The 26,681-nt window shown below is 51.4% G+C and overlaps 1 protein-coding gene across 2 annotated transcripts in view; it reads left to right on the forward strand.

Annotated features, from left to right (window-relative positions):
* The first annotated feature begins 529 nt into the window (after positions 1–529).
* The window catches only part of Qrfpr (pyroglutamylated RFamide peptide receptor), a 33,865-nt gene continuing 7,713 nt past the window's right edge, over positions 530–26,681 (forward strand). Inside the window, exons 1-4 of one of the 2 annotated variants that reach the window (XM_076864638.2) lie at positions 22,705–22,769; positions 23,481–23,639; positions 25,446–25,676; positions 26,227–26,288. In XM_076864638.2, the coding sequence (XP_076720753.2) occupies positions 23,546–23,639; positions 25,446–25,676; positions 26,227–26,288 (387 nt within the window). In that variant the 5' untranslated portion in view covers positions 22,705–22,769; positions 23,481–23,545. Of the gene's footprint in view, positions 870–22,704; positions 22,770–23,480; positions 23,640–25,445; positions 25,677–26,226; positions 26,289–26,681 lie in introns of those variants that run through there. The other variant, XM_076864637.2, reaches the window with a different exon arrangement.

The following is a 26,681-nucleotide window of genomic DNA, read 5'->3' on the forward strand; positions in this document are numbered from 1 at the left end:
GCCTGTGTCCCCCACCTGAAAAATGGGAATAATGATAACAGTACCTATGCCCACTGCATCAAGTTGTAAGGATTCAATAAATCAATCCAGGTCGGCCATCTCTTTATGCGACCTTTAGACAACAGTTCAGAGGTGGAGAACCCATTAGTGGTCGCCAGGGGCTAGAAGTGAGGGGGAGGGGCAGGGTGTGGCCACAGAGGGGTTTTGATCTGGGTCCGTCTGGTTTCTGGCTTGGTGTGGAAGGATAACCCAGCAGCTGCACAGTGGAGTCCATGGAGCAAGGCTACAGGACAGCTGTGGCCCACGTGACTTCTCCGCAGGAGAGGGCGCGAGCCGGGAACCCTGGGTGCCCACTGTCACTTGCACGCCTGACCCGGGGCGGGGAGCGCGGGTCGGGGGCGGCGCTGTGCGGGCTGCGCGCTGGCGGGCGGAGCGGGGCGGTCCGGCGCCAGCCTGCGGGCTGCCAGGGGAGAACTTTTTGGAGTGCGCCTGCGGGTCCCTGTCCCCGGCCCCGGGGCGTCGGCGCGGCATGCAGGCGCTCAACATCACCCCCGAGCGCTTCTCCCGGCTGCTGCGCGACCACAACCTGACGCGCCAGCAGTTCATCGCGCTCTACGGGCTGCGGCCGCTCGTCTACACCCCGGAGCTGCCCGCGCGCGCCAAGCTGGCCTTGGTGCTCACCGGGGTGCTCATTTTCGCCTTGGCGCTCTTGGGCAACGCGCTGGTGGTCTACGTGGTGGCCCGCAGCAAGGCCATGCGCACCGTCACCAACATCTTCATCTGCTCCCTGGCGCTCAGCGACTTGCTCATCGCCTTCTTCTGCATCCCGGTCACGATGCTGCAGAACGTGTCGGACACCTGGCTCGGGGGTGAGTCCGCCTCCCCCTCCCCGTGCCGGCTCCCTGGCCGAGGGTTTCTTCCTCCCCACGTTACGGGCCGGAATCGGGGTTCTGCGGGTTGCTTTCCAGTCTCTTGCACGGAGTGGACTGTCAGGAGGTCAGGATGCCGAATCTTTGGCCCTCCCCCGTGAGGGACTGCTGAAACAGCTTCAAACACGGATTCACCTGTGTGCAAAGTTTTAGGTTGATTGACAGGTCAGACACTTTCTTGTGCTCTGGGACCGAACTGCTGCATCCGGCATCATTTGCCTGCTGCGACTCACTGCGTCAAATTGATGGGAGAATTGTGGGTCCGCTCACAGAACTTGGGTTTTGAGGAGAAAATGACTTACATTTCCGTGTGAAATTGTTGAGGAGATGATGTGGGAGCTGGGGTTTGAACAGTAGTGATTCAGCCTTGTCAGCAGAGAAGGATGGGGTGTTCTAGAGGGGGGTTCCCTCCAAAATGTGGAAGACAGAAGAGGGTACTTTAAGACATTTCGGGAATGTGCAGTTTGTATGAGGAATGGTGTCTGGAGGAAGTGGGCTGTGGGATGACAGCTCCATTTGGGTGACCAAGTCAGGAGGGGTCTTTTACTGGGAGTCAGGAGACCCGGATGGCCACTTAGGCTCTAATGCACTGTACTTCAACATGTCTGGGCCTCAGTTTTGCAAAATGATACTCGGGATCAGAGAGGTTTGCTGGTCAGGTGAGGCCCCCAGCCGTTCTGAGCGAAGTCGGGGAGGCCATAACAGAGGGCAGCCCCTGCAGATGGCAGAGGGGCACCGGGGAGGGTTTTCTCATCCCCTGTTTTCCTGTTTCATGGGGGCGTTTCTCCTTTGCTTGTCAGTACTGGAAAAAAGGGCGGTATGTTGCGGAAGTATTCTGTAGGTTGGAGAGAGGTGAGTGCTAGTGAGTGTGCTTGAAGGAGGCGGGCCTGCCAGGGTCCAGGTGTTGGTTCCACCCAGGTGTTTAACTGGAGGCAGTCTGTGGTTATCTGGCATGGGATTTATAGAACAAGTGAGGTTCTGCACTCAAGTAGAGGACACCTCGGTTGAAGTACAGGGGAGACTCCTCTCCCCTGAGAAATGGGTGCTAAGTAAGGATTAACCTGTGTGTTTTCAGGTAGAATAGTTGCAAATTCCCTTGATGAAGGAACAAAAAAAGAGTTCAAGAGCACGTGATCCAGGAGCTGACGATTAATTCCTAATTTATTTGACAGAGCTGTTGAGGACTCCTGGGGGCAGAGCGTTCCACCTGGGAATGCAGGAGCCAGGGGAGCTCCTAGGTCCCCGTGGGCCAGAGACTAGCGGTACCCCTGTGAGCAGATCCAGGGCTGGACAGGCGGAGATCTGTGGTGGAGACAGGGTGGGTCAGGAAGGCCCCCGGGAGGAGGTGGTGTTGTGGCTGGGCTTGAGTAATTCAGACTTTTTTCAGTAGAGGAGGATGGGGTGTTCTAGGAGCGGGGTTCACCCCACAATGTGGAGGAGAGAAGAAGATGGCGTGTTTTAGAGTGCTGTGTTGGACATTAAAGAATGCACATCTTTCACGAGGGGAGTGGTGGGAAATAGACAGATGGATACAGCTGGGAGGAAAATGCACACGTAATGTAAAACCTACTGCAGGATTACCTCTCTTTCCTTCATGGGTGAGGCAAGAAAGACGAGGCCACAAAGATCACCAGGTGGTGGCAGTGGCAAAGGGAAGACGCCCAGGAAAGGGCAGGCCTGTCCCCTGCAGGGGCTCAGCTTGAGCACATCACCCTTGCTGAGGTCACAACAGGTCCTTCTCCTCTCTCCAGAGAAGCAGGGAATATAGGTTTTTATGATGGCAGTAAAGTGTCATTGAGTCACAAAAGACACCTCTGTGAGCCTGCTCGTAAGTAACTTATACCTCCTGTTGGGACTTGGGACTTCTGTAGTCCAGCGTCCCTGATGGTGGCTGGGCTGGGAGCCACTGCTGATCCTCTTTCTGTCCACTCACGTCCCTCACTAGGACCAGCACACCTCCAGTGTCAGCTCCTGCATCTTAACAAGGTCCTGGTGATGGTGTGCAGGTTAACCCCTGATCGGCAGCCTCCCCATGTGATACGCACTGCAGAGGGAGAGGCCCTCGGACCTGCCTGCACCGGGATCTGCTCAAGGGCTTTGGACCTCGTCCCTGCCGGCCTCCTGTCCTGCCAGCTAGCTTGACTCCATGCAGCCCGCTTGTGCTGACTCAAAGCCCCTGCAGGCTCTGCCCAGCTCCCCTTCAGCAGGGCATGGTGTTGGCTTCAGTCAGGTGTAGTGGGAATATTTACAGCCTCGAGTCCACCAGCTACAAATCAGGCCTGCAACACAGACCCACAAGTCAAACGGCTGTTTCCCAGCACCCTACGAGCAAACTCGCACAGTCACATAAACATCCAGGTGGCCTAGGTGACCCTCACTGGAGTCAGGAAGACACCCCTGATGAGCAGCCTCCTCGGGCTGCCAGCAGGATGGGGTCAGAGTGCAGGGCCTTCCATCCACCGGTCTCCGATCAACTACCAGAGCGGCTCCTCTGCCCTGGCAGAGGACAGTCAGGAGCATGTGCTCACGACTTCCCTGAAATGAGGATGGGATTGGGTTGCCATGGCATTTAGAGGTAGTTCTCGGGAGTTCTCTCTCTTGTCCCCTCTGATCCATTTTGTCAGGTGCCACCAGTGAATTTCCCGGTTGCCCTCTGAGAATCACATTTACAAGTGTCTTTACCTGCAACTTTCTTATTTCTCTCTTTCTCCTCCTCTTAGTTCTTCACAGCTGCAAATGCTCCTCTGAATGAACTGGTGAGCATGTTTTGCTTCTAACTAAATTCAGAACAATTGATTTTGCCAGGGCTGAGCCTCAGGGCAATGCTCTCCTCTCCAGGTTCCCTAAACTCCTGTTTCCTCTTTCTTCCTTTCTTCATGCTCCTGTGTCTGGTGTTCTGTCTTGGATGGCTCTCATGCCTCTTCTTTTGGCCAGTGTCCACTGAAGCTCGTGACTGTCTCTTCTTTATCAGTCATCTAGGTGTGGAGGCTGTGGCCAGACCCTGCTGCCATGTTGGTGGTTCTGAGCTTAGCATCTGACCCACCCTGAGCCGTGGTCTTCCAGCTGATCTGCAGACAAGGCGTGCACACGGGGGCATCTCAGCAGCAGCAGTACTGCCTCTGCAGCTTGTTCTTTTGCCTGCAGTCTAAACTGTTCTGTGGCACGTGAGCCATCCCTGCATCTGGCCTCCCTGGGTATCTGCTCTGTGCTTGGCATGTGGTAGGTTGACACAGCTGTGTCCTTGGGGAACAGCCAGAGTTCCAGTAGATCAGCAGGAGAAGGAGGCATTCGAAGGAAGCCCTGTGAAGGCCAGGGTTCCAGGGTGCACAGTGTGAATGCGGGGAGTGAAGAGCCTGAGTGGGACTGAGGGTGGTCCAGGAGAGGGCAGGGTTCGTGGCCGCTGAGCTCATGCAGAGGGGGCATTGATTCTGAAGATCTCCCAGAGGAAGTAGAAATCAGCTCTGGTTCTAGGCATAAGTAGGGGGGAGGGGCACTGCTTGGGGAGGGTGGATAGGTGGCCTTGCAGGAGCCTAGGGAGGGATGGTCTCCCTACTCACCCTGAGCTCTCTGGGAGCTGCCACGGCAGGGAGAGAGCTTTCTAACTGTGGCTGGCAAGTTGACTAAACGCAATTCCAAGAAAGGCGTCCCATCCTGAGTGGTGGGGAACCACGGGAGATGTACATGTCCTCTGACCTCCCCACATCCCAAGGCACTTGCCTGGGTCAGGAAATGGGACTGTCCATTTCTTCTGCAGCTGCTATGAGAATGAACTCCCCTCAACAGTGGCTCCCAATTTTTCATATCTCTGGTTGCGGAGCTTTTTAAAGACATGGATGTCTGCCCAGCACCTGCCCGCCCTCGGGATTCTGACTTTAATTGGTCTGAGTGTGATAACTGGTCAGAGTTAGAAAGGACTGTTATTTGCAGCCAAGGCTGAGAGACAGCGTAGATGCTACCAGCACCGGCACGAGGGCGAGGACTGAGGACCAGGCTACAGGAGTAACAGAAGCCGAGTTTCCAGGGAGCTGGAGCCGGAGGCGTGGCAGCCGGTACAACTGTGGTGTCTGGAAGTAGGACGAGGAGGGGAGACCCCTGGAAGAGCAGGAGTGGGTTGGTGACAAGAGTCCCGGGAGGACTTCCGAGGCTATTGCTGATTGCAGGCAGGCTGGTAGTCTTCACGGAAACCCGACCCCTGTGGGGTCTTTCAAGATGAATGTGGAGGACTGGGACGCAGCTGTGTGTGTGTGGGGGGGAAGTGCTTGGTGGGCATGCATGAGACCCTGGGTTCCTTTTCCCTTCTGTCCCTCCCTTCCCGCCTTCCTCCCCGCATCTGTCTTTCTTTTCTTTTGATGGTGAGAATTTAACCCAGGGGCACTTTACTGCAGAGCTGAATCCCAGTCCTTTTGTTATTTTGTGTTTTGAGACAGGATCTTTCTAAATTGCTGGGGGTCTTGCTAAGTGACTGAGACTGGCCTTGACTATTTGAACCCTCTGCCTCAGCCTCCTGAGGGGCTGGGATTACAGGTGCCCCACCCCTCCTGGCTAGAGGCCCTGGGTTCAATCCCCAGCACCAAGGGGGAAAAAGAATTTGGAAAGGAGTACAATGGTACAGAGGGTGGAATACAAGATATGCTAAGACAAGAAGCATTTCGTTGTCTGGAGAAGAGGATGCAGCAATAAATCAACACACCTCCCGTGAAGGTTTCAGTGCCTTGTGCCCAGAGCCACAGCGACTGGCGTGGGTGTATGAGGGAGTGGGCAACCAACCCCAGGCTTCACCAGGACGGTGCCTGTCTCTGTTTTTAATAAATAGAGCTCTGCATCTGACTTTAGATGAGAAAGAGAAGGATTCTACTGGAAGGAAAGGAGGGGAGGAACACGCTCTGCACAGGGCATGAAATATCCAGGTGGCTTTCAGAGCCCGGTGAGGCTTGGTGAAGGGTCCGGGGGGCTCTGGGCTGTAACCGTGGGACTGCAGTTCAGAGCAGAGGCCTCACCCTGAAGCTTCTCCAGGTTCAGTTTATGATTCAGTTAGTGATCAGAAAACATCCATCACCTTTCCCATAGTGCTTCTCCCTTTTCTATGACATTTCAGAAATGTACACCTGGTCAGGAGTGGGGGCTTCAGAAGATCTCCTGGCAGGATTGATGACAGCTGCTGCTGAAGGCGTCCTCTGTAAAGACAAGGGTACACAGGAGAGGAAGGGAGGGACCCAGCGGGCTCAGGCGGGAGGTGAGATCAGGATGGTGTCTCCCACGGGAGATGGAGGACACCCAGGCAAGAAAAGTATCACAGTCTTGGGAAGTGGAAGGGCTGCCAGAGCCACGGGATTTACATGGAAGATCTTTTCTACAGAGGACGGCGGCAGTTCGCAACTACAATAAACACAGAAATGGGTCTGATAGACATGAGAGAGACTGAAAACGTCTAGGCCCAGCCCCGCTGCAGGGCTCACCTGCCTCAGGCCCCGCCCCTCCCTCAGGACCCACCCACTTCAGGCCCAGAGCCCTCCCCCCCAGCAGGGCTCACCTGCCTCAGGCCCCGCCCCTCCCTCTGACTCACCTGCCTCAGGCCCAGGCTTCCCCCACATGTTTTTTTTTTTTTTTAATTAATTTTTATTGTAGGTTGTTCAAAACATTACATAGTTCTTGATATATCATATTTCACACTTTGATTCAAGTGGGATATGAGCTCCATTTTTACCCCATATACAGATTGCAGAATCACTTCAGTTGCACAACCATGTTTTGTGATCTTATTTTCAAGCTCTTTGCAAGCATAAATGGCCCCAGGAACTACAGACTCACATTTTCTTTAGAACTTCCTATCTCAACCCAAGGTCCATTGTCAGATAAATAGACCAACGTGGTCCACACTCCCGGATGAACCATCCCTCACCGTGAGCAGGAGAGAAGCTCTGACACTCAGTACAAGGTGGGTGAAGCCTGAAAACATTATGCTAATGAATCCACATTATTGACTTACATGGCACTCACATGAGCCATTTAGCATAGGAAAGATCAGAGCGATAGAAAACAGATTCAAGGTTATGGGAAGAGTGTGGGGGCAGGGGCGAGTGTAAAGTGAATGTTCAGTCCTGTGTTTGGGACCATGAAAGAGTTTAACTGGTGATGTCTCCAGGACATTGTCAATATAGCTAATGTCACGTAATCACATGTTTTAAAAAAGGCTACAGTTGCCAGGTGCAGTGGTGCACACATGTGATCTGAGCTACTCAGGAGGCTGAGGTGGGAGGATCATGAGTTAGAGGCCAGTCTGGCCAATTTAGTGAGACCCTATGTCAAAATGGAAAAAAAAAAAGAAGGGCTGGGGTGTAGCTCTGTGGAAGATGCCCCAGATTCAATCCCGGGAGGGTGGAAATCACATATTTGTGTTATACATATTCTAAAAAAAGGAAAGAAAGAAAGAAACTTTCTTTCTCAAAAGGATACTTGCTGGTAGCTCCAGAAGATTCTAGAAAAGATTCCAGCCAGTTAGGTCTCATTCTTCTCATGGGAAAACAATGTTGTGATCTAAAAAAGAAGTCCTGTGTCCCATCATGATGGGGGACACAGAGGGAGGCTGTGTTACTCCACTGAGGGACTTGGATGCAGTGCTTGATGGCTCTGGTGGGGACAGATGGACATATTCCACAGAGTGGACGCTGTATTCCATGGGGCTGGATCCAACACCTGGGAACCCAACTCTGGGAACATATGTCCCTGTGGTTCCTTTGTTCTGGGTCTGTCTCCATGGCCTAAGTCCTGACTTGATGTTTGAGGTCAAGGTAAACCAGAGCTCAGAAAAACTGCTCTTTTTCTACCTCCTTTGGCCTGGCAGCACACTGGCATCTCCCTCTCCTGGCCTGGACAGGGTGCTGGCCTCTCCCTCTGCTGGCCTGGGGTGGCAACTCTGCAGTCCCCTGGCTGCTCCCGTATCTGTGTCTGTCTCTGCTGGCTTCAAAGAGGCCTGTGAGCAGGGCTGTCTTGAAATCAAGGATTCCTAATAATAAATCGGAAGTAGTCGAGCAAGTACTTTTTTTTTTTTTTTTTTTTAAATCTGTCTTTGCAAATTAAAACTAAGGCTAAATCATTCTTCCTGTGGTTGGGTTGCTGAAAATTTCCTGTCCTACCAGAGAGACGGTAGGTAGACTCTTAAGGACACTAGGAAGCCCAGAAGATGGAACGTCCTCTGCAGGGAAGGGGCTGAGTGGCCTGGGGCTGGGGAGCCCACAGTTCTGCTGGAGGAGGTTGCTCCTCCCAGAGAGCAAGAGCCAGGCTTCCCCGGAGCTGGAGACTCAGGGCTCTGGCAAGTCCCTGCGGAGCCCAGATTTAAACCGCGGAGGAATACCCCCCTCCGCCGTGAGAGTGCATGTCCCGTGGTGAAGGGGTTGGACAGTGATGGGAGGAACGGCCCGTGGTTTTCGGCTTATGATCTGTCAGTTAAGTCAGTCGCCTAAGCTGGCGAAGCTGGGAAGGTCTGGGCCCCGAAGGCTCTGCTGTGTGGGGCTCCCCTGCAGCAGTCAGGCAGGAGAGGGGACGGTCACTTCTTTGTGCAAACCCATTTTGGGAAGTGTGGTCCACCAGAGCTCCCCCTCATACTCTGGTGCTGGTTTGGGACCTAGAGGGACATTTGCTGCAATTGTCCTTCGAAAGCTTTCCTGGAGACGGACTCTGCCAACTCTCCTCCGTGGCCTGCGCACACGTGGACAATGGCTGGTGTGAGAGTGACCTCCAAGCCGCTCAACAGCAGAAACTGTGTGCTGGTTGTTAATTATTTTTTCTTTACTAATATATCTGAAAGCAATAAAGCATTTGTTTGTATGAAGAGAAATCTTATTAGATCAAAATTTAATCTGAGTTTTATGATGAACCTGGTTCACGCAGTGGCTTCTTCAGCGGGTCTGAGGAGGAGACACTGGGCTATGTTCTGCCACAGTAGCTTTCATGGCAGAGTGACAGAGCCCTGGAAATTAGCCCTGCCTGCTGCGCACGATGAAGGAAGTCAGGACAGAATAGAATAAAATGAAACTCTGAGCAAGATGCAGACTGATAAAGTTTAGATTACCCATAAATAGAATCGTTGGGTGTAACAGCCAGATGCTGACAGCTGGTTAATTCAGTGAACACATTACTCAAACCCAGTTTGATTCAAATTGCATTTTCAGTATTGAGGAAGTAATACCTGGATTTTGGATTTTGAAGACATGGTTCGCTTGCTGTCTGGAACAGAAGCTCCAAGAGGCCAAAGGCTCCTCGTTCTGTGCATCCAGCCCTCCTCTGCTCAGCACGAGGAGGGTTCAGCAGCACACAGGAGATTCTCAGTCTTGGAGTAACTTAAGGGGCGTCCTCTGGTCCTTGTAATCCTGTCCCAGGCTTTTCAGGAATCATGGGCTTTATTTTTGCAATGTTCACAAGGATGAGATTGTATCTGTTTTGTGTACCTTGCATTTGGACCTTTTTATTCATGAAAGCAAAGATTGTGAGCCCGGCATATAATTGGAGTTTGGCAAGGCTACTTTGTAGCGATAATGAAAATTGAGTTTAAGGTAAGTGGTACCTCGGAAACTCCCAGGGGGCCCCAGCAGTCTCCGCTCTGCAGAGCTCAGCAGGAGGACAAGTGGGTCTGGGCTCAGGGCACGATGGGGACCTTGCTCCTCTGCAGCCAGCACAGTCGGGCTTGTTAAATCTGAGGGCTCTTCACTACTGTGGCGTGAATCCTGTCCCCAGCCTTCTGCCTTCCCCTTTACCCTAGGAAGTGGAGTACATCCTGCTGCTGTGGGTGGCCCCCGGCAAGGCACAGTGTCACCTCCAAAGAAACGCAGTCCAGTGGCCAACACTCACCCTGATTTCAGACTCCAACTGTGCATTTAGAGAAGCTGAAAAGGCGTCTGGCTCCTTAGTCTCAGATGTTTCTCCAGCCTCCTCCTCCCTTCCAGCGTCTGTCCTGCTGCCCTCCCCAGCCTGCAGGGCCCCTGTCTGTCGGGCCACGCCCTCTGAGGTGCAGGGCTGCAGGATCACTGCGGCTTCCTGCCCAACCGGGCAGCAGGTCCCTGCGAGTCTCCTACTACGGGTTTGTTCCTGGTTTTCCACTCTCCTCTGTTTTCTCCCCTCGTGAGTTGGCGGGTCTCGGGAATCCACGAAATAACGTGCTGGGATTTTGTCTTGTGGTGAAGGGATCCAGAGAGAGACTTCCTGTGTCGCTCTCTGCCTGTTTCCTCTTTAAAATTTTCCTCTCTTCTTGGATGAGGGTGTATAGCAAATACACTTCTTTAAAAAGAGAGAGAAATGAAAAGACTTATTAATGCTTTTCTATGATTGTTAGAAAGTCCGACCTATAGATGTTCCAATTATATGGGAAGCTGACGAGAACGGAATTGGTTACTTTTCTTTAAAAACATCTGGGAAAGGGGCTGGAGCCTGGACACGGGAGGGCAGCTTTAGGAATCTCTGATGGAAACTGGCCAGGGCAGAGGTGCAGCTGGAGTTGTGTGTAGCTGCTCAGGCTCTGCTTGCCTTTGGTATCTTTGCAGCCTCTTTCACCAGGTAGAGGCAATTTAGAGGATTACAGAAGACTGCAGGTGTTTTGGGGGGTGCTAAGGAGGGAGCCCAGAGCCTCCCACAGGCCTGGCAAGTTCTCCAACTCGCAGCAGCACCTCAGCCCACAATGATTGTTTTTTAAAAAGTTTCCAACATAAGGAGGTAAGCGAGCAGCGGTTGTTCCAGTGGTCAGCAACGGTGCGGTGTCTCGAGGAAACAGCATCGGCTCTGGTCATCGGGGGCAGCGGGGCTCGTGTGAGAGGCAGAGAAGACGCGGGAAAGGAGAGGGTGCTTTGATGAGGCACTCTGCCTGCAGCGCAGCACATCAGTGGACCCAGATCTCCCAGGACCACTCTGGCCTGGTCACCATGGTGACAACAGCATTCGAGTCTCAGATGAGCCTCTCCTCTTCATGAGCTGGGTCTCTATCTGTGGTACACTTCTCCTTATCTACACGGACCAGCGCCTGCAGCGTCACCTCCACCTGGAACCTTGCTGGAAACCGTCTCAGCTCCTGGGTCCCAGTCTATTTTCCCAGAAGTCCCAGGTGATCCACATGCACAAAGGAGATGGAGACCCACTGGTGCATTCCCTGCGGTCGCTGGGCTTCAGTTTTGCTTCTGAAGGACGGGGGTAGAGGATGCTGGCCCCTGGTAAAAGGCCTCCCCTGAGCACTTCTCGGGGACGGCGTGACTGTCACATCTCCCTCTTCTCTGTCGTGCCGGCATGGCCATCACTGGTGATCAGGACCCTTGCGCTCAGGTCTGTTTTCCACATGGTCATCACACCCTGGAGGGGCGGGATCTCCTGCCCAGCCTGCGGCTTGCCTGCTGTCTTTGTGATGGCTGATCCAGGCCCACATCAGTGGTGAACCTGTCCTCAGCTAGGTGGGCTCTTAATGACCCTGCTCGCTCTGGCTTAGTCCACTTTTGTTACTATACTGAAATACCCAAGGACGGATAATCTGTAAGGTCTGTTTGGTTCACTGCTCTGGAGGCTCAAGGGTCCCATCTGGAGAATTCCAGGGCAGCCCATGGCCAGGGGCAGGGAGAGCAGAGGTGTTCTCTCATCTCTGTCCCTTATTATAAAGCCACCAGGGTTCAACCATGGGCCTGCCCTGAGCTGGCCCTAACCTCCTTGTGGCCCAGCCTGCACACCACAGCCAGCTGTCTCCTCCCTCTCAGTGCCTCACCGTGGAGGCTGGACTTCAACGTGGTTCCTGAGGGGCTGGACCACAGCACCTGGTCTTCAGGAAGCACCACTTTTCCTAATTCTAATCAGGGAAATCTCCTCTCTGTATCCTGTGGCTGGATTTTCACATTGAAAAATTGAAAAGGTGTTATTGTCTGAAAACAGTCTTCTGGCCAGGCGCAGTGGTGCACACCTGAAATCCCAGCAGCTCAGGAGGCTGAGGCAGGAGGATTGTGAGCTCAAAGCCAGCCTTGGCAACTTAGCAAGACCTTGTCTCTAAATAAAATATAGTTTTGAAAGAATGAATGGGAATGCGGCTCAGTGGTTAAGTGCCCCTGAGTTCAATCCCTGGCACCAAAAAAAAAAAAAAAAAAAAAAAAAAATTAAAAATAAAAAAAAAAAAGACCTCTTCTGAGTGGATTTTGATGAGGAAACATCCCCTCCAGGCTTCAAGGAGCTGCATTAGTGAATCACGAATCTTTCAGATTCGCACTTTTCAAAAACTGAACTATGTTAGAGTAGGAAATACCAAAGAGCATTTCTGTGCCACGGCTCTGGCTGTGCAGATACGCTGCCGCAGCGTGTCCCCCAGAGCCCCACGTGTGCAGCCTGGTCCTCGCCTGGCGCCTCGGGCAGTGGTGGGCCTGAAGGGGTGGGCCCTGCGGGGAGGTCTGGGTCCCTGGGGCAAGCCCTGAGGGGAGAGGGAGAGACCGGCCCTTCCTCTCCCTTGGTTTCCAGCCGTGGGGTGAGTGGTGCTGCCCTGTGCACCGTGTGTCCCCACCATCTGCACTGCCTCCCCAGAGGCCCGGAAGCAGCAAGGCCACTGATGGTGGGCGGTGAAGCCTCCAGCTGTAGTCCCAGATGAGCCTCTCCTTTTCATGAGCGGATTATCCTGGGTGGTGGCTTTTTAAAATATTCTTTTTAGTTGCAGGTGGATATACAACTAAATACCTCTATTTTATCTGTTCATTTTCTATGTGGTGCTGGGGATTGAACCCAGGGCCTCCTGCGTGCTAGGCAAGTGCTCTGCCCCTGAGCCCCAGCCCCAGCCCATCCCGGGTGCTCTTACAGTGACGGAAAGCACACTAATGTGTGGGCACACAGTGATCCTGGTCAGAACCATCCCTGGGAGGGGAATCTGGGGTCAGCAAGGCCAAAGGAAGCCCATCAGAACCAGGCAGCACCGGGCCCTGTCCACTGCCACACAGAGGCCCTGCTTCATCTCACCAACTGCAGGACCCCGTGACTAAACCACAGGAACAGGTGTTGGGATTTACACGGAACACAACCAACTGAAGCAGGCATCTACCATGGCAGGAGCTGATGAAACGGTGCGTTTGATCCCGTGGGATGCTGTGCAGGGGTGAGACCTTGACAGCGTGACTGTTTAGGGGGATGATGCCAAAAGATGAGGCTAGAGCTGAGTGAGCACGGCCGTCATCATATTGTGATCTTGCCCACGGCCTGTTGCTTTCTGAATATTTCTATTACTGTCATAAACACAGCTCATTTTGGACTGTGCAGGATGGAGATTGCTAACTGGTAATAGAGGGCAGGTGTGTGTGTGTGTGTGTGTGTGTGTGTGTCTGCATCTCACAGAAGGAACTGGCAGCTGTGGCCTGGTGGTGACTGCTTCCCTCCACAGACATGGACTGGCTAAAAGTCTTGACTGTGGCTTTAAAAATCCCCAATTCCCCCCACCCCTCTTGCAAAAATGTTGGCCTGATGTCCCCCCTTCCCCCGGCTCCCGTGTTCCTGCCCGTCTTGGGTCTCAGGTGCATGGTGCTACTCGTTCACTGTCATCATCATTTGGGCAACGATTCTCTCTGGTCTCATCACACTCATAGACAACTTTTAAAAGTCTCCTTTCCTCTCAGCCCTGCACAGGAAGCTGCACGTGCTTGTTGGACGTGGGCCTCTAGTTTGCTGTGTCCTGCTGAGTGTGTATGGGTGGTCACCTGGTCCACAGCTGTTCTTCCCATCTCTCTGTGCTGCTGCATGTCTAGCACTTTCATTTTTGATGGACAGGTCATCTAGCTGGAGTCTGTCTCTGCTGTGATGGAACATGGGAACCCTAGCTCATTTTCCTCCACGGAGACTCCTCCACACCACCGGTAAACGCCTCCCCCTTCCCAGGGCTTCATGGGACCACCTTATTGTCCGTCCCCTTCCCGTCTCCCTAGCTGTTCCCTCTCCAGCGTTGACTGCAAACTCTTCTAACATATTTGCATACTGCATAGGAAGATCTCCCACTCCTTTGGTCTTCCTTTCAAGAGATGATTTAGTTACGTAGGAACCTTTATTTTTTCACATGCACTTTAAAATATTTTTTTAACTTCCAAAAGAAAAAAAAAGATCCTTCTAGCATTTTGATTGGTGTAGCAATGATTTTCATATTGTATTGGAGATAGTCAGCATCTATGTCACTGTGCATGCAGTGTGAAGGCAGGTGAATTCCACGTGTTAAGACAGAACAAGAGCCCCTGAAGGTATCATCAGTTCAGGTCAGTGTTCACAGCTAACTTTCCTTGTCCATGATGGTGACCGATTCTGCTCCATGGGTCTGAGGCTTTCCTGTGGAATGTATGTATTTCCCCCTTTTGGTGTCAAAATGTTGCTGAGATGCCATGCTTGGAGATGTGGTGGGCATCCTGTCTACACAAGGGGCCATCTAAGAATTAAAGCAAAGCCACACGGAGGAGGACCTCGTCGCAGGCAGAGAGAGATGGGCCCATGTGCAGCTGTCCTTCTGGGAATTTATCACCCCATTTGCGTTGCCAAGGAATACATTCCCTCAGGGTTTCAGCCACCTGAGTTGAGCTTTGTATTCCTTGTCACCTAAAATATCCCACTGAATATAGAGGAAAAAATAAGGGGAGCTTATTTATTATGATGATGATCATTTTAGTGTATGGCATTAGGCATGGTTTTTTCTTTAGCAATAGAGAAACATTTTAGTGCGTGTCTTGCTTGTTTACCGATTGATTTTAGTAAGTTTTCTATTGCAACTTTGAGCGCCTTTCCCAGGTTAGTGTGATGATCTGTGTTATGGGGACGCTGTGCTGTTCTGACATCAGGGTCTACTGACCAGGAGCTGCGGTGTCTGCTGAGCTGCTGGGCACTAGCTGCCGTGGGCTCCTAGTGCTGGTGCAGGGGTTTCTGGGGAAGTCCCCTTCTGCACACACAGCAGCCTGGTCACCACCTTCAGGAAATCCCCCTCCTGCTGGTCTGGACCCTCCCCACTTCTTGGCCAGTACATGGTCCCTCCGCCCTGCCTCACACTGGGTCACTGAAACATTCTGACATAGCAAAACCCGTTATTTCTGATTTCTGGGCTACTGTCCTCCTGGCTAACCTGGGCTCATCTTCATCCTATTGTTAGAAAAGTCTGATTGTTGTTATTAGTGGAAAGTAGAAAAGCAACACAGTTATTTTTTTAATAGCATTTGCCAGTATTAGAACAATGAAATTTTCAAGAAAACCCCAGACAGACAGTTTTACTCTAGAGACCCTGACTTCTGGCTCAGAAACACAGGCAGATGGCTCTCAGAAAGGAACCAAAGAAGCCCCCTGAGCGGGGTTGGAGCGTGTGCTCTTCCTAGGCAGGGCTTTCCAGAGGACACCCCCGCCCTGGGTACAGCCACCGGCCATTGCCCCATCCCGGGTACCAAGGACAAGGAACAAAAGGGAACAATACAAAATAAGAAACCTGGACAGCATGGATTGTTTCTAGAAGAGAATTTCAAAATGAACTCTAATCCACGTGTGTGTGTGTGTGTGTGTGTGTGTGTGTGTACACCCATGTATCCTGAAGAAGGTCTCTTCATTTACCGTGGACTTCTCCTGGCTTCTGCAGTCTGTCACACAGCATCACAACTCTTAGCTATGGGCATATGAGAAAAATGCACGTCCCCAACTCAACGCAACATTCTAAACAATGGCCTCCAGGAGAGTTCCCAAAGGTCGGTAGCACTTGGAAACCACCAGCAACTGCTTTGAGCAGCGTGGCGGGAATCCCTGCAGGGTTGCAAGAGCTGGACGCCTCTGACGGGAGAAGGAAGCACCTGCCAGCTTGCTTACTGTGAGCTGCTCTGCTCGGGCAGAGAGGAAGGACTCAAGAAGAGGTGGGAGAAGATGCTCAGACTCTGTCAATGTGACACTGAGGACGCAGGTACCCAGATTGTTCAGAAGAGCAGTCCAAGAGGGTCAGTCATGGCAATACCCAGGGGCATTCAGTCAAACTGAAAATAATGGAGCTGGGATGAACGTTGTCCCTGAACTTGGTGGGCTGGGGCTGATGGGGGTCTCTTGTTGCACCATGCAAAGAATTCTGTGGGCAGCTGAGCTCGGCCAGGAAAGCTCTGTTCCAGTTCATCCAGCAATGACGACCTCCCCTGGGGAGCCCCGCCGACGTCCCCACCACCATGGGACCACAGTAAAGAAGCTGCCAGTCTCTGAGGCTGAAATCGCTGTTCCATCCACCTCCTCACAATGCCTTTTCACAGTCAGCAAGAACCGCGTTCCAACCCTCCCTGCTTCGCCAGGTTTCTAGTGACCTCTTTTCTTTAAGAATAGTATCAGAGCATCCCAGGCGATCGCCCTATTTAATTGCAGATTTTACTGGCTTTATCTGAAGCATGTACTGATTGCTGGGTCTGGTCGCAGCGCCCTGATGGAATCAGTCTTCATGGCACATGTGAGCACCCATGTAGCTGGTACAGAGCACCTGCCGGCAGACCCCGAGACAACAGCGGTCCTGCAGTCTTGCGATCACGGAGCCATGTTGTAGGCGTCTTGTCTATGAAATGAGGACCTTTCTGTTTCAGTTACTTGTAAGGAAACATGTTTGGAATTTCTTGTGCATCTTGAGTAAAGGGAAGTGGGCCTCCCACCCAGACGGCCTCATTCTCAGGATGGGTTCCTGACAACAAGTGGGGGTGACTGGGTTTAAGAAGATCCTGACTTGGTTAGTCACCAGCAAGTGGCTCTGAAGAGAATCTTTTCAAGAGCAAGATAAAGCTCTCAAAAGTAAAAAATATGATTGCTGGAATTACACATAAATTAAAAGTGTTGAAAGGCAAAAACAAAATTTCTCCACTGACAGAATCTATCAACAAAGCAATCCATATAAACGCAATGTGTGGAGATGGAGGATCCGTCAGGGAATCCCAGCATCTGGCTCGGGGTTCCCCATCAAAGCACAGGACAGCACCGAGACAAAGCAACAGGAGGTCTCCAGCGCAGAAGGCACGCAGCACCCTGGGAAGAGGAGGCAGCCACACACGCTTCCCCGGGCACCCAGAGTCCTGCAGCAAGGGGATCAACCAGGAGCCCAGTGGTGAGCCAGGGTACGTGTAGAGAAGCAAAACCCAGACCGCAAAGTCAACAGCACCTGGATGCCAGCGGCTGGTAAAGCAGGTCTTAGTGCTCCAGAGGAAAGGGTGTGATTGACGTGTGTCCCAACTATAGCCACATTCAGAAACCTGAGAACTAGAGCTTACTTTGCTTTTTAAATTTTTTTATTAGTTTATTTTTTAGTTAGGTATATATGATAGCAGAATACATATGATTCACTGTACACAATTGCAGCACAACTTTTCATTTCTCTGGTTGTGCACCAAATGTGCACATTTGCCTAGGGTAATGACGGCCATCTCATTCCACCATTTGTCCTGCCCCACTGAACCCTCTCTACCCTCTCTTTCCATTGCCTAATAAAAGTTCCTCAATTTTTCCCATGCCTCTCCCATCCCCGTTTTGGATCAGCTTCCACTTATCAGAGAGAACATTTGGCCTTTGGTTTTTTGGGATTGGCTTACTTCCCTTAGCATGATATTCTCCAATTTTACCCATTTACCTGCAAATGCCATGATTTTATTCTCTTTTCATGCTGAGTAATATTCCATTGTGTATGTATATCACAGTTTCCTTCTCCATTCATCTCTTGAAGGGCACCTAGGTTGCTTCCACAGTTTAGCTATTGTGAATTGAGCTGCTATAAACATTGACATTGCTGTGAGCTGCTCTTTTTAAGTCCTTTGGGTATAAACCAAGTACTGGGACAGCTGGGTCAAATGGTGGTTCAATTCCAAGGGTTCTAAGGAATCTCCATACTGCTTTCCTGACTGGTTGCACCAATTTGCAGTCCCACCAGCAATGTATGAGTGTGCCTCTTCCCCCACATCCTCACCAACACTTACTGTTTGATAACTGCCATGAAATCTTAGAGTAGTTTTGATTTGCATTTCTCTAATTACTAGAGATGTTGAACATTTTTTTCATATATTTGCTGATTGAATGTATATCTTTTAAGTGTCTATTCAGCTTTTTAGCCCATTTATTGATTGTATTTTTGGTGTTAAGTTTTTGGAGTTCATTATATATCCTGGAGATTAGTGCTCTATCTGACATGCATATGGCAAAAATTTTCTCCCAAAATATAGGTTCTCTGTTCACCTCATTGATTGTTTCTTTTACTGAGAAGAAGGTTTTCAGTTTGAGTCCATTTTATTTATTAATTCTTGATTTTATTTTTTGCAGTTTTCCTAAGGAAGTCAGGGCCTAATCTGATGTGATGGATATTTGGGCCTACTTTTTCCTCTATTTAGGCGCAGGGTCTCTGAATTAATTTCTGTGTCCTTGACCCACTTTGAGTTGAGTTTTGTGCATGGTGAGAGAGAGGGATTTATTTCCATTTTGCTGCATATATATTTCCAATTCTCTTAGCACCATTTGTTGAAGAGGCTATCTTTTCTTAATGTATGTTTTTGGTGCCTTTGTCTAGTATGAGATAATTGTATTTATGTGGTTAGTCTCTGTGTCCTCTATTCTGTACCATTGGTCTACATGTCTATTTTGGTGCCAATACCATGCCATTTTTGTTAATATTGCTCTGAAGTATAGTTTAAGTCTGGTATTGGGAAGTCTCCTGCTTCATTCTTCTTGTTAAGGATTGCTTTAGCTATTCTGGGTCACTTATTTTTCCAAATGAATACATGATTGCTTTTTCTATTTCTATAAGGAATGACATTGGGATTTTAATTGGAATCGCATTGAATCTGTATAGCACTTTGGGTGGTATGGCCATTTGACAATGTTAATTTGCCTATCCAAGAGCATGGGAGATCTTTCCATTTTCTAAGGTTTTCTTCAATTTCTGTCTTTAGTGTTCTGTAGTTTTCATTGTAGAGATCTTTCACCTCTTTTGTTAAGTTGATTCCCAAGTATTTTATTTGAGACTATTGTGAATGGGGTGGTTTTCTTAATTTCTCTTTCAGAGGATTCATCACTGATGTATAGAAATGCATTTCATTTATGGGTATTGATTTTATATCCTGCTACTTGGCTGAATTCATTAATTAGTTATAGAAGGTCTCTGGTGGAGGCTTTTGGATCCTCTAAGTATAGATTGCTTTGCTTTTTTTTTTTTTTTTTTAAGAAGCTACTTGGAAAGATTCATGCAAAACAAGAGTAAAATGCAATAGATAAGAAGTCATGAAATCAAAGAAACTGAAGAAGGAATCCTTGGGAAACCAGTTTAATGAAAACAGCTGTAGAGCCCTCGATAAAAACAAAGCAAAGCCTAGAGTGCAGTCATCAGAGCTGGAGTTGATGGTCTCCCAGGAGAAAGTCTCAGGAGAACAAACCCTGAACTGGTCCCATGCAGCTTCCCGTGCGCCGAGAGCTGGGCTGGGGCAGCCTCGGCACCGCCGACAGCCACGAGTGTTTTTAGGGGGTCCAGGTGCCGTCTGCAGGGCGACGCTGACTGAGAGTCCTGTGGGGCTCGCACTGCTGTCCTCCTGCACGTGTTACAGGTGTGGGAACCCGGGACACAGAGGAGACAGGTGCTGGTGTCTGGGTGTGGCTTGAGGGCGTCCCCCTAAGGCTGCGGTGTTGGAGGTTTGCTCTCCACTGTGGCCATGGAGACGGGTGGACTCTGGGAGGTGGGGGTCATGGGGCTGTTGCCCTCAGAAGCGACGAGAGCTAGTCTCACAGCTCAGTCCTCACAAGTGAGTCGTACAGGGAGCAAGCCTGGCCCCTGCCTGGCTTCTGACTTTCTCTGTCACCATGGTTCACCTCTCGTTTCAAACTAGTTTAGACCCATGTGATTCCTGCAGAGTTGGAGACAGCCTCCCAGCTGAGAAGGATGAAGAAAGCAAACATCCGAGATAAGCGTGCCGGGTACAGAAGGGCACCCTGTGATTAACAGAGTGCAGTTCTGCATCCTGGACAGACCGCGGGCCACACGTCACAGCCACCTGCAGATGCCATCAGGGAGCCCCTGTCCAGGATCTTTAGAAAGGGGTTGAGAGTGTCAGAGGCTGAGCCAGTACCATCTGGATCCCTTAAAAGGGTAATGTGCCAGGCCCTGGAGCTGCAGCGTGGCACACAATTCTCCAGTGGTTTCTGAAGCAGAGGATTTGGGGGCATGCAGACAAGGAAACTGCCACTTAGCACAGCTGCATTAAGACGGATGAGGGCAAGGTGACACAGGGGGCTGGAGTCAGGTGCCTGGGATCCCATCCCTGCTGTGCCCACAACTGGCCTATAGATGTGAGCACGTCCTTTAACAAACCCTTTGAACCACAGTATCTTTATCTAGAAAACAAGTTTTTAAATTAGATGTCTTTTAAAAGTCAGTTTAGCTACCAATGACCTATAAGAGCTCTGGTTGACCAGTTATTTTAATTGGACTGCCCAACAAGACAAGAACTGCCGTTTACTAAAGAGCACATTCTGTCCAGGGCACTTAGGCCATTAAACGACACACATTGATCTTGTGGCAGGTGGGTACCACTGCTCTGTTTTTATAAATGATGAAATTGAGTCTCAGTGTGCTAACAGACCTGTCAGGATCACAGTATATCCTGATATAGAGAAATCAATTGACATGTAACCCATGCCACCATTAGGGACAAAAATGAAAATCTTTGTAAGGAGATAACACTACGTGAACTCTGAAACAAAAATTCTTATCTGCTTGTCTATTTATCCCTGAAATATATCAAAATACAAATATGTCCATTTCATGAAAAGTCCACCTGCTATTCCCTTGTCCTTGAACTGGCCAACATTTTTATGAACGATTTGATCAAAAGAATTGAGACATCCAATCAAGCTTTCAAAAACAGGGAAAACAAAACCTTCAAGAATTGGAGTGATAGTTATTCACACATTCATTTATTGAAGTACCACTTTTGCCTGAGTTTTCTGTTGCTCTGTTAAAATACCTGAGAAAACCAACTTAAAGGAGAAAAGATCCCTTTTGGCTCATAACCTCTGAGGTTTCAGTCCATGTCACGTGGCTCTATGGCCTTGGGCCTGTGATAAGGCAGAGGGGTGGCAGGCAGGAAGCAGAGAGAGAAGAAGGGTGGGGACAAGGGATACCCTCCAGGGAACCCCCACAGTGCTTCCTTCCTCCCAGTCCCACCTCTCCCAATAGGCCACGTGGCTGTGAATCTACCAGTGGACGGAGCCCTGATGACCCAGTTCCTTCCCAAGGCCGACCTCTGAGCAACGGTGTGTGGGACCGGACTTGGGCACACGAGCTCCTGGGGACACTCCAGATCTGAACTACAGCAACGTCCAGACAGGGTCTGAGGGGAGCTGGTGGTGTAAGTGGTCAAACAGAGACCTAGTCACCCTGAAAGTCGTTCTGCACTTGGGATCTAAACCAGCTTCCAGCCCCTTCCAAGGGGCCTCCACTCGGAGCAGAGCTGGGGTTGGGAAACTGGAGCAGGGCCTGGGCGTGACCGGGTTGGCTCTTGGGTTGCCCTTCAGAATGCCCACAGGGGTAGCATGACTCTAAGCCCCAGTCCCCCGTAGTCGCGGGAGAGGAGTTGCGGGCATCTTGAATTACCGAAGTCATTGCAGGCTGACTTCGGGTTCCTCAGAAGCCAGCTGTCTGCAAGGCTGGTGTGAACTTCCAGGGGGGGCACTCAGATGCCAGGAGGCTGTACGGCCTCGGCTGCCCGTCTGCGTCCTCAGCACAGAGGCTCCTGTCTGAACGGTCGAGCCAGCACAGAGATCTGGGCGGCATGTCAGATGAGGAGCAGAGAGGGAAACTGAGGAAGCGCAGGCTTAGGAGGGGCGAGAAAGCCCTTTTCATCTACACGGGAGCTGCTGTTTGGGAAAGATGGCTCCAGGATTCTCGGAATGCAAAACCAGAAGAGGTTGGAATTGAAAAGCACCCCTTCCTTCCAACTAGAGCCTCTTCAGAACCGAATGGGATGCCTTTGGAGCTGAAGAGCATCCTAGTGATCCACTTTCTTCCATTCAATGAATATTTACTGAGGGCCTATTGTGTGCCATTCTAAATGTTGAGGATACATCAGAAAATAGACAAAAGTCTTTGCTCTTGGGATGCTTATATTCCAGTAGGGGCAGGGAGACTGTCAATAAATAATAGCAACAAATTAGTAATTATATGTGCATCTATCATAGCTACCTAGGTAGGCTATGGGAGAAGGCGAAAGAGGTGGGGAAGGAGTAAGAGAGAGATGAGGACATGGAACGAGAGAGGCTGCTTTAAACGAGGGCCTTAGGGTAGCTCGGCCTCAGTGGGAAGGGACTGCGTCAGTCAGGGTTCTCCAGAGCAGCAGATCATAGAGATGGATAGAAGGAGATTTGTCCTGAGGGACTGGCTGAGAAGCCCTGCAATCTGCCACCTGCAAGCTGGAGGTCCCGGAGAGCCAGGGTGGCTGACCTCCAGGGGCAGGAGGAGATGTGTCCCGGGAGGCAGAGGGCAGTTCACCCTCCCCGCGTGCTCTTGGCCTCTGCACTCTACCCGTGGGGTGGACGGTGCCCCCTGCACTCTCGACTCAGTCTGTCAGTTAAACCGCTGACTTCTTCCAGAAACTCATCCTGAGGTACAAACAGATGGTTCTGCCAGCTCCCTCTGCCCAGCAACTGACTCTTGAAATCAGCCATCACAGTGACACGTGAGCAGACGCAGGGACCACGTGAGGGAGTCAGTCCTGGGAGAGGAAGCCGCGTAGAGGCCTCAGGTGGGAGGCGCCAGCAAGGCCTCTCTGCAGGCTCTAAGCTAAGCCTGGCCGCACACTGGACGGACATGAGCAGATCTCTTTCTGCCTCGGCGTGACCTCTAAGGTCTGTTCCAAGTCGTTATGCGCCCTGAGCTTCCGGCGCTCTGACAGGCAGGCGGCAGGGAGCAGGTTGGGTGCCAGAGTAGGGGTGCCAGACCAGGGCTCACAGATCCCGATGGTGAGGGGCCCAGACAGGTAGCACAAACACTTAAAGGACTGGCAGTGAACTCAGATATTTCTGGAAAAGTATTATATGAAGCAAACAAAACCTGATTGTGGGCCAAATCTGGCCCGGCTGCCACCAGTTGGAAGCCTTTGCATTAGAGAAGATAAAGTCAGCTAAGAGTGCCGGGGCACAATGTGCATAGGGAGTCTTGGACGGGAGTCAAAGAGAAGAAATCGGTGACATCAGAGAGTTTAATGAGCATTGTTCCTTTGTGACAATTTGACAGGGAACCAAGAGGGAAGAAGAATCAGATTCTTGTGTGGTTTAGACCCCAGGAGGCCACTGCTCGCTGACTCTCCCTACTTATCATCAATGGCTAGATACCAGTCTATCCCCCGCCCCTGCCCCCCACTGTGGTATACATGTGCATGTGGCATTTAGGAACTGGGAGCCCAACAGAGAGAAAACACAAGCCGGGCACCGTCTCCACTGCTGTGTGTCTGTGTGTTGCCATAGCGATGGGGTCCCCAGCAGAGGCTTGGGACGCCCACCTGCGGCAGGTGGCCTTGCTCTTTCTGAGTATGACGTGTCCCTGCTTCCTTCCGGCAGGTGCCTTCATCTGCAAGTTGCTGCCCTTTGTCCAGTGCACCGCCGTTGTGACGGAGATCCTCACCATGACCTGCATTGCTGTGGAAAGGCACCAGGGACTTGTCCACCCTTTTAAAATGAAGTGGCAGTACACCAACCAGAGGGCTTTCACAATGCTAGGTAAGGCCATGTGCTGAGCTGGTAGGGCTCAGGGGGACCACGTGCGTGCCCTGGAGCGTCACACACCCTGCAAGCTCTGAGTGCCCGGGGGTGTGCAGCCCCCCCACCCGTTTGCCTCTAGCCCCCCATCTCTCCTCAGGCCTGTCCCAACACTGACTTCCTGGGGACACCTCTCAGGCAAACTTAACTCCCACTCCTCTGTGGAAACCCGCCAGAGGCCGTGCCCTCAACCTTCAGCACCTCAGCTGTCAGCCTGCGGTGAAAGGCACTGAGCTAACGAGGGCAGGCAGGTCCCCAGGGGGCAGGGGACGTGTGGTCAGGGGGCAGAGGACAGGAGGGCTGCCAGAGGTGCGCCTGGCAGTGAGGGCACAGCAGGAGGCTCCGGCTGTGAGAGAGCAGAGTGGGTCCTGGATGCCAGTTGGCTCCAGCTGCTCCCGATTAGCTGCCATGGCGAACGTGCCCCATGCCAAGTGGCACATTTGAAGGGCGTCCTATTGCCTGGCACAGTGACTTGGGAGAACTTCTCCGCTCAGTCATCCATAGCTGGATGAGCTTCGCACTGATGGGATTTATGCTGCTAGATCCACAGAGGCCCAGGAAGCAGCCGGGTGGGCATCAGAGAGAGCGAGTTTTACTACTATATCAAGTGAAGGGTGTCAGCAAGCATTTATTCTGCTATGACAATTTAGTTAGTATTGGATTGTGGAATTACAGAAAGGATTCCTGAGGGCTTTGCAATCCTAAACTTGTCTTAAATAATTGGAAATGAATGGATGAATCAACAGGGGAAAATTCATTAGTTTCAGTCATCTTCAAATTTATGCCATGTCTTTCCTATGAAGATTCAAAGGTCTCTGGGCTTTTGATAACTGACCACCTTGTAGCATTAACATAGGTGAGGTGGTGTGGGTGGGGAGGTGGACGAGGAAAGGGACACACGGAGGCAGTCACCAGGCGGGAAAGGGAAAGAGGAGTTGGGTCTCGACACACGGAGGCCACGCTGACAGTGGGCGGGGAAGCAGATCAGCTCCAAGGTCCTGGAGAGCAGCAGGTCCTATGGTCAGAGACACACGGCCATTGGACCCTGCTGCCTGACAGCTCCCCACAGGTGGTTTCTCCTGCTGGTGAACCAGCCCTGTCAGTCACACCTGGGTCCCTGGCCTTGTGCCTCCTTCTAGCTGATGATGCCCTTCCAGGCCCCAGGACCTCCCAGAAGTGGTCCTGGGTTGTGTGAGCCTGTCCCTCTCACCCTGCACCTTCCATCCTGGGCTAGTGGGGAGCCCAGGAGGACTGGCAGTGAGCCAAGCCCAGGAGACTCGATTCCCCCAGAATTTGCTAGGGATGGGAAAAGGACTGGACACTGGGCAGCTCCACACCACCAGAACAGAATAGATGTGGGGGAGGCTGGAGTGCAGAGAGCTCACAGCCCCAGAGCCACCTGGGATCATTAGGTGGGGAGGACTTCTGCCCGCGGTGCCAGTTCATGGGTCTCCTCTAACAACCCTGGTGTGGCCCGAGTCTCGGCTTCTTGGAACCCAAGGAATGTGCTGTCTTATAATGACTCGCCCAGTGAAAGAAAACCAGAGTTTGATTTTCCCTAAATCAAAGATGGCCCTTGGTTTTGGCCTCTTCTTGATTTGTTAATACTCCTAGGCTGAAATGCTCCTGGGTAATTACACCGTTTTTTCTTCTTTGCTAAGAGCCTATCAGAAAGGTAATTCCTCTCGACAAACTCACGATGGGGGGCAGGGTATTTAGAAAAGGCGGCTGGTTTCTAAAGTCACAATTATGTGTTTCCTGGATCAGAAAACAGTGCCCAGGTTATGTGGCTTAACATAACACAGTTTAGATTCACGAAGAGAAGGTGGACGTGGTCTAGGGCCGGTATGGAAGTGGCTAGTCTGTTCAGCAGACATGGGTCAGCGCCCACCGAGGGCCAGGAACTTTCCCTGGAACTTTATTTGGGGCAACAAAACAGTAAGTGGATCGTCCTCGACCACGGATGGACCGACCGTGAGGACTGGCTGGCCAATGCTGGTACGTGCAAGGGGACAGTGCAAGGGTGTGGAGCAGGGGGCCTGTGTGGAGGAGGGGCGGGGCGTGGAGCAGCTGGGTGTGTGTGTGGAGTAGGGGTGTGCAGCACAGGGGTTCATGGAGCAGGAGCTGCTGCCAGGAGCAGGGAGCAGGGCGTGGAGCAGCTGGGTGTGTGTGTGGAGTAGGGGTGTGCAGCACAGGGGTTCATGGAGCAGGAGCTGCTGCCAGGAGCAGGGGGCGGGGCGCGGAGCAGGGGGCGGGGCGCGGAGCAGGGGGCGGGGCGCTGGGGTTCAGGACACAAACCAGCTGTGCTGGGTCTCGGAGGCCGTGCCCAGAGTCGGGTTTACCTTACAGACAAGAGAACGTTATTAAGGAGCTTTTAACATTTAAAACTGGTCGAGGGGGCCAAGGGTTGAGAACCCATGAGCCCACTGCGCTGCCCAGGGCAGGGGAGACGGAGGATGGTCGCGGGGGTGGTGAACAGGGAGTCCATCATCAGCGCCTTGTGGTCTTCTCGGCAGAGCCCCGTTCTGATGGCTTCTGCATTCTGCAGGTGTGGTCTGGCTGGTGGCGGTCATCGTGGGCTCCCCCATGTGGCACGTGCAGCAGCTGCAGGTAGACTTGGGGCCGGGCTGGTGACGGATTGTTGAGCCATTTCTCACCCCTCTTAATTGCAGTCATTTTCTTTCCTTCAAGAGCATTGCAGAAAATTTGTGTGACCTCAGTTATTTCACAGAAAGTCTTTTAACCCGAGTAAAATAAGACTCCCCCACTCTGTTTTATCCAGCTCTTCTTGATATTGTGAAAATTTTAATTTTAAAATAAACATTTTTAAATTTACAAGATCACTTAATGCATTTCACAGCAAGGTGAGCATGCTGGTGTCTCTCCATGTCATGTGGCATTTTAAGAGTTCAATGATTGCTTTAGATTTTTCTTATATTTTAAATCCCATAAAAATTTGTTTTTAAGATTGTCTACTTAGTTCTTTCTTAACTGCCTCTGTTC

Source organism: Callospermophilus lateralis, chromosome 8 (genome assembly GCF_048772815.1).
Source record: "Callospermophilus lateralis isolate mCalLat2 chromosome 8, mCalLat2.hap1, whole genome shotgun sequence".
Lineage (NCBI taxonomy): Eukaryota > Metazoa > Chordata > Mammalia > Rodentia > Sciuridae > Callospermophilus > Callospermophilus lateralis.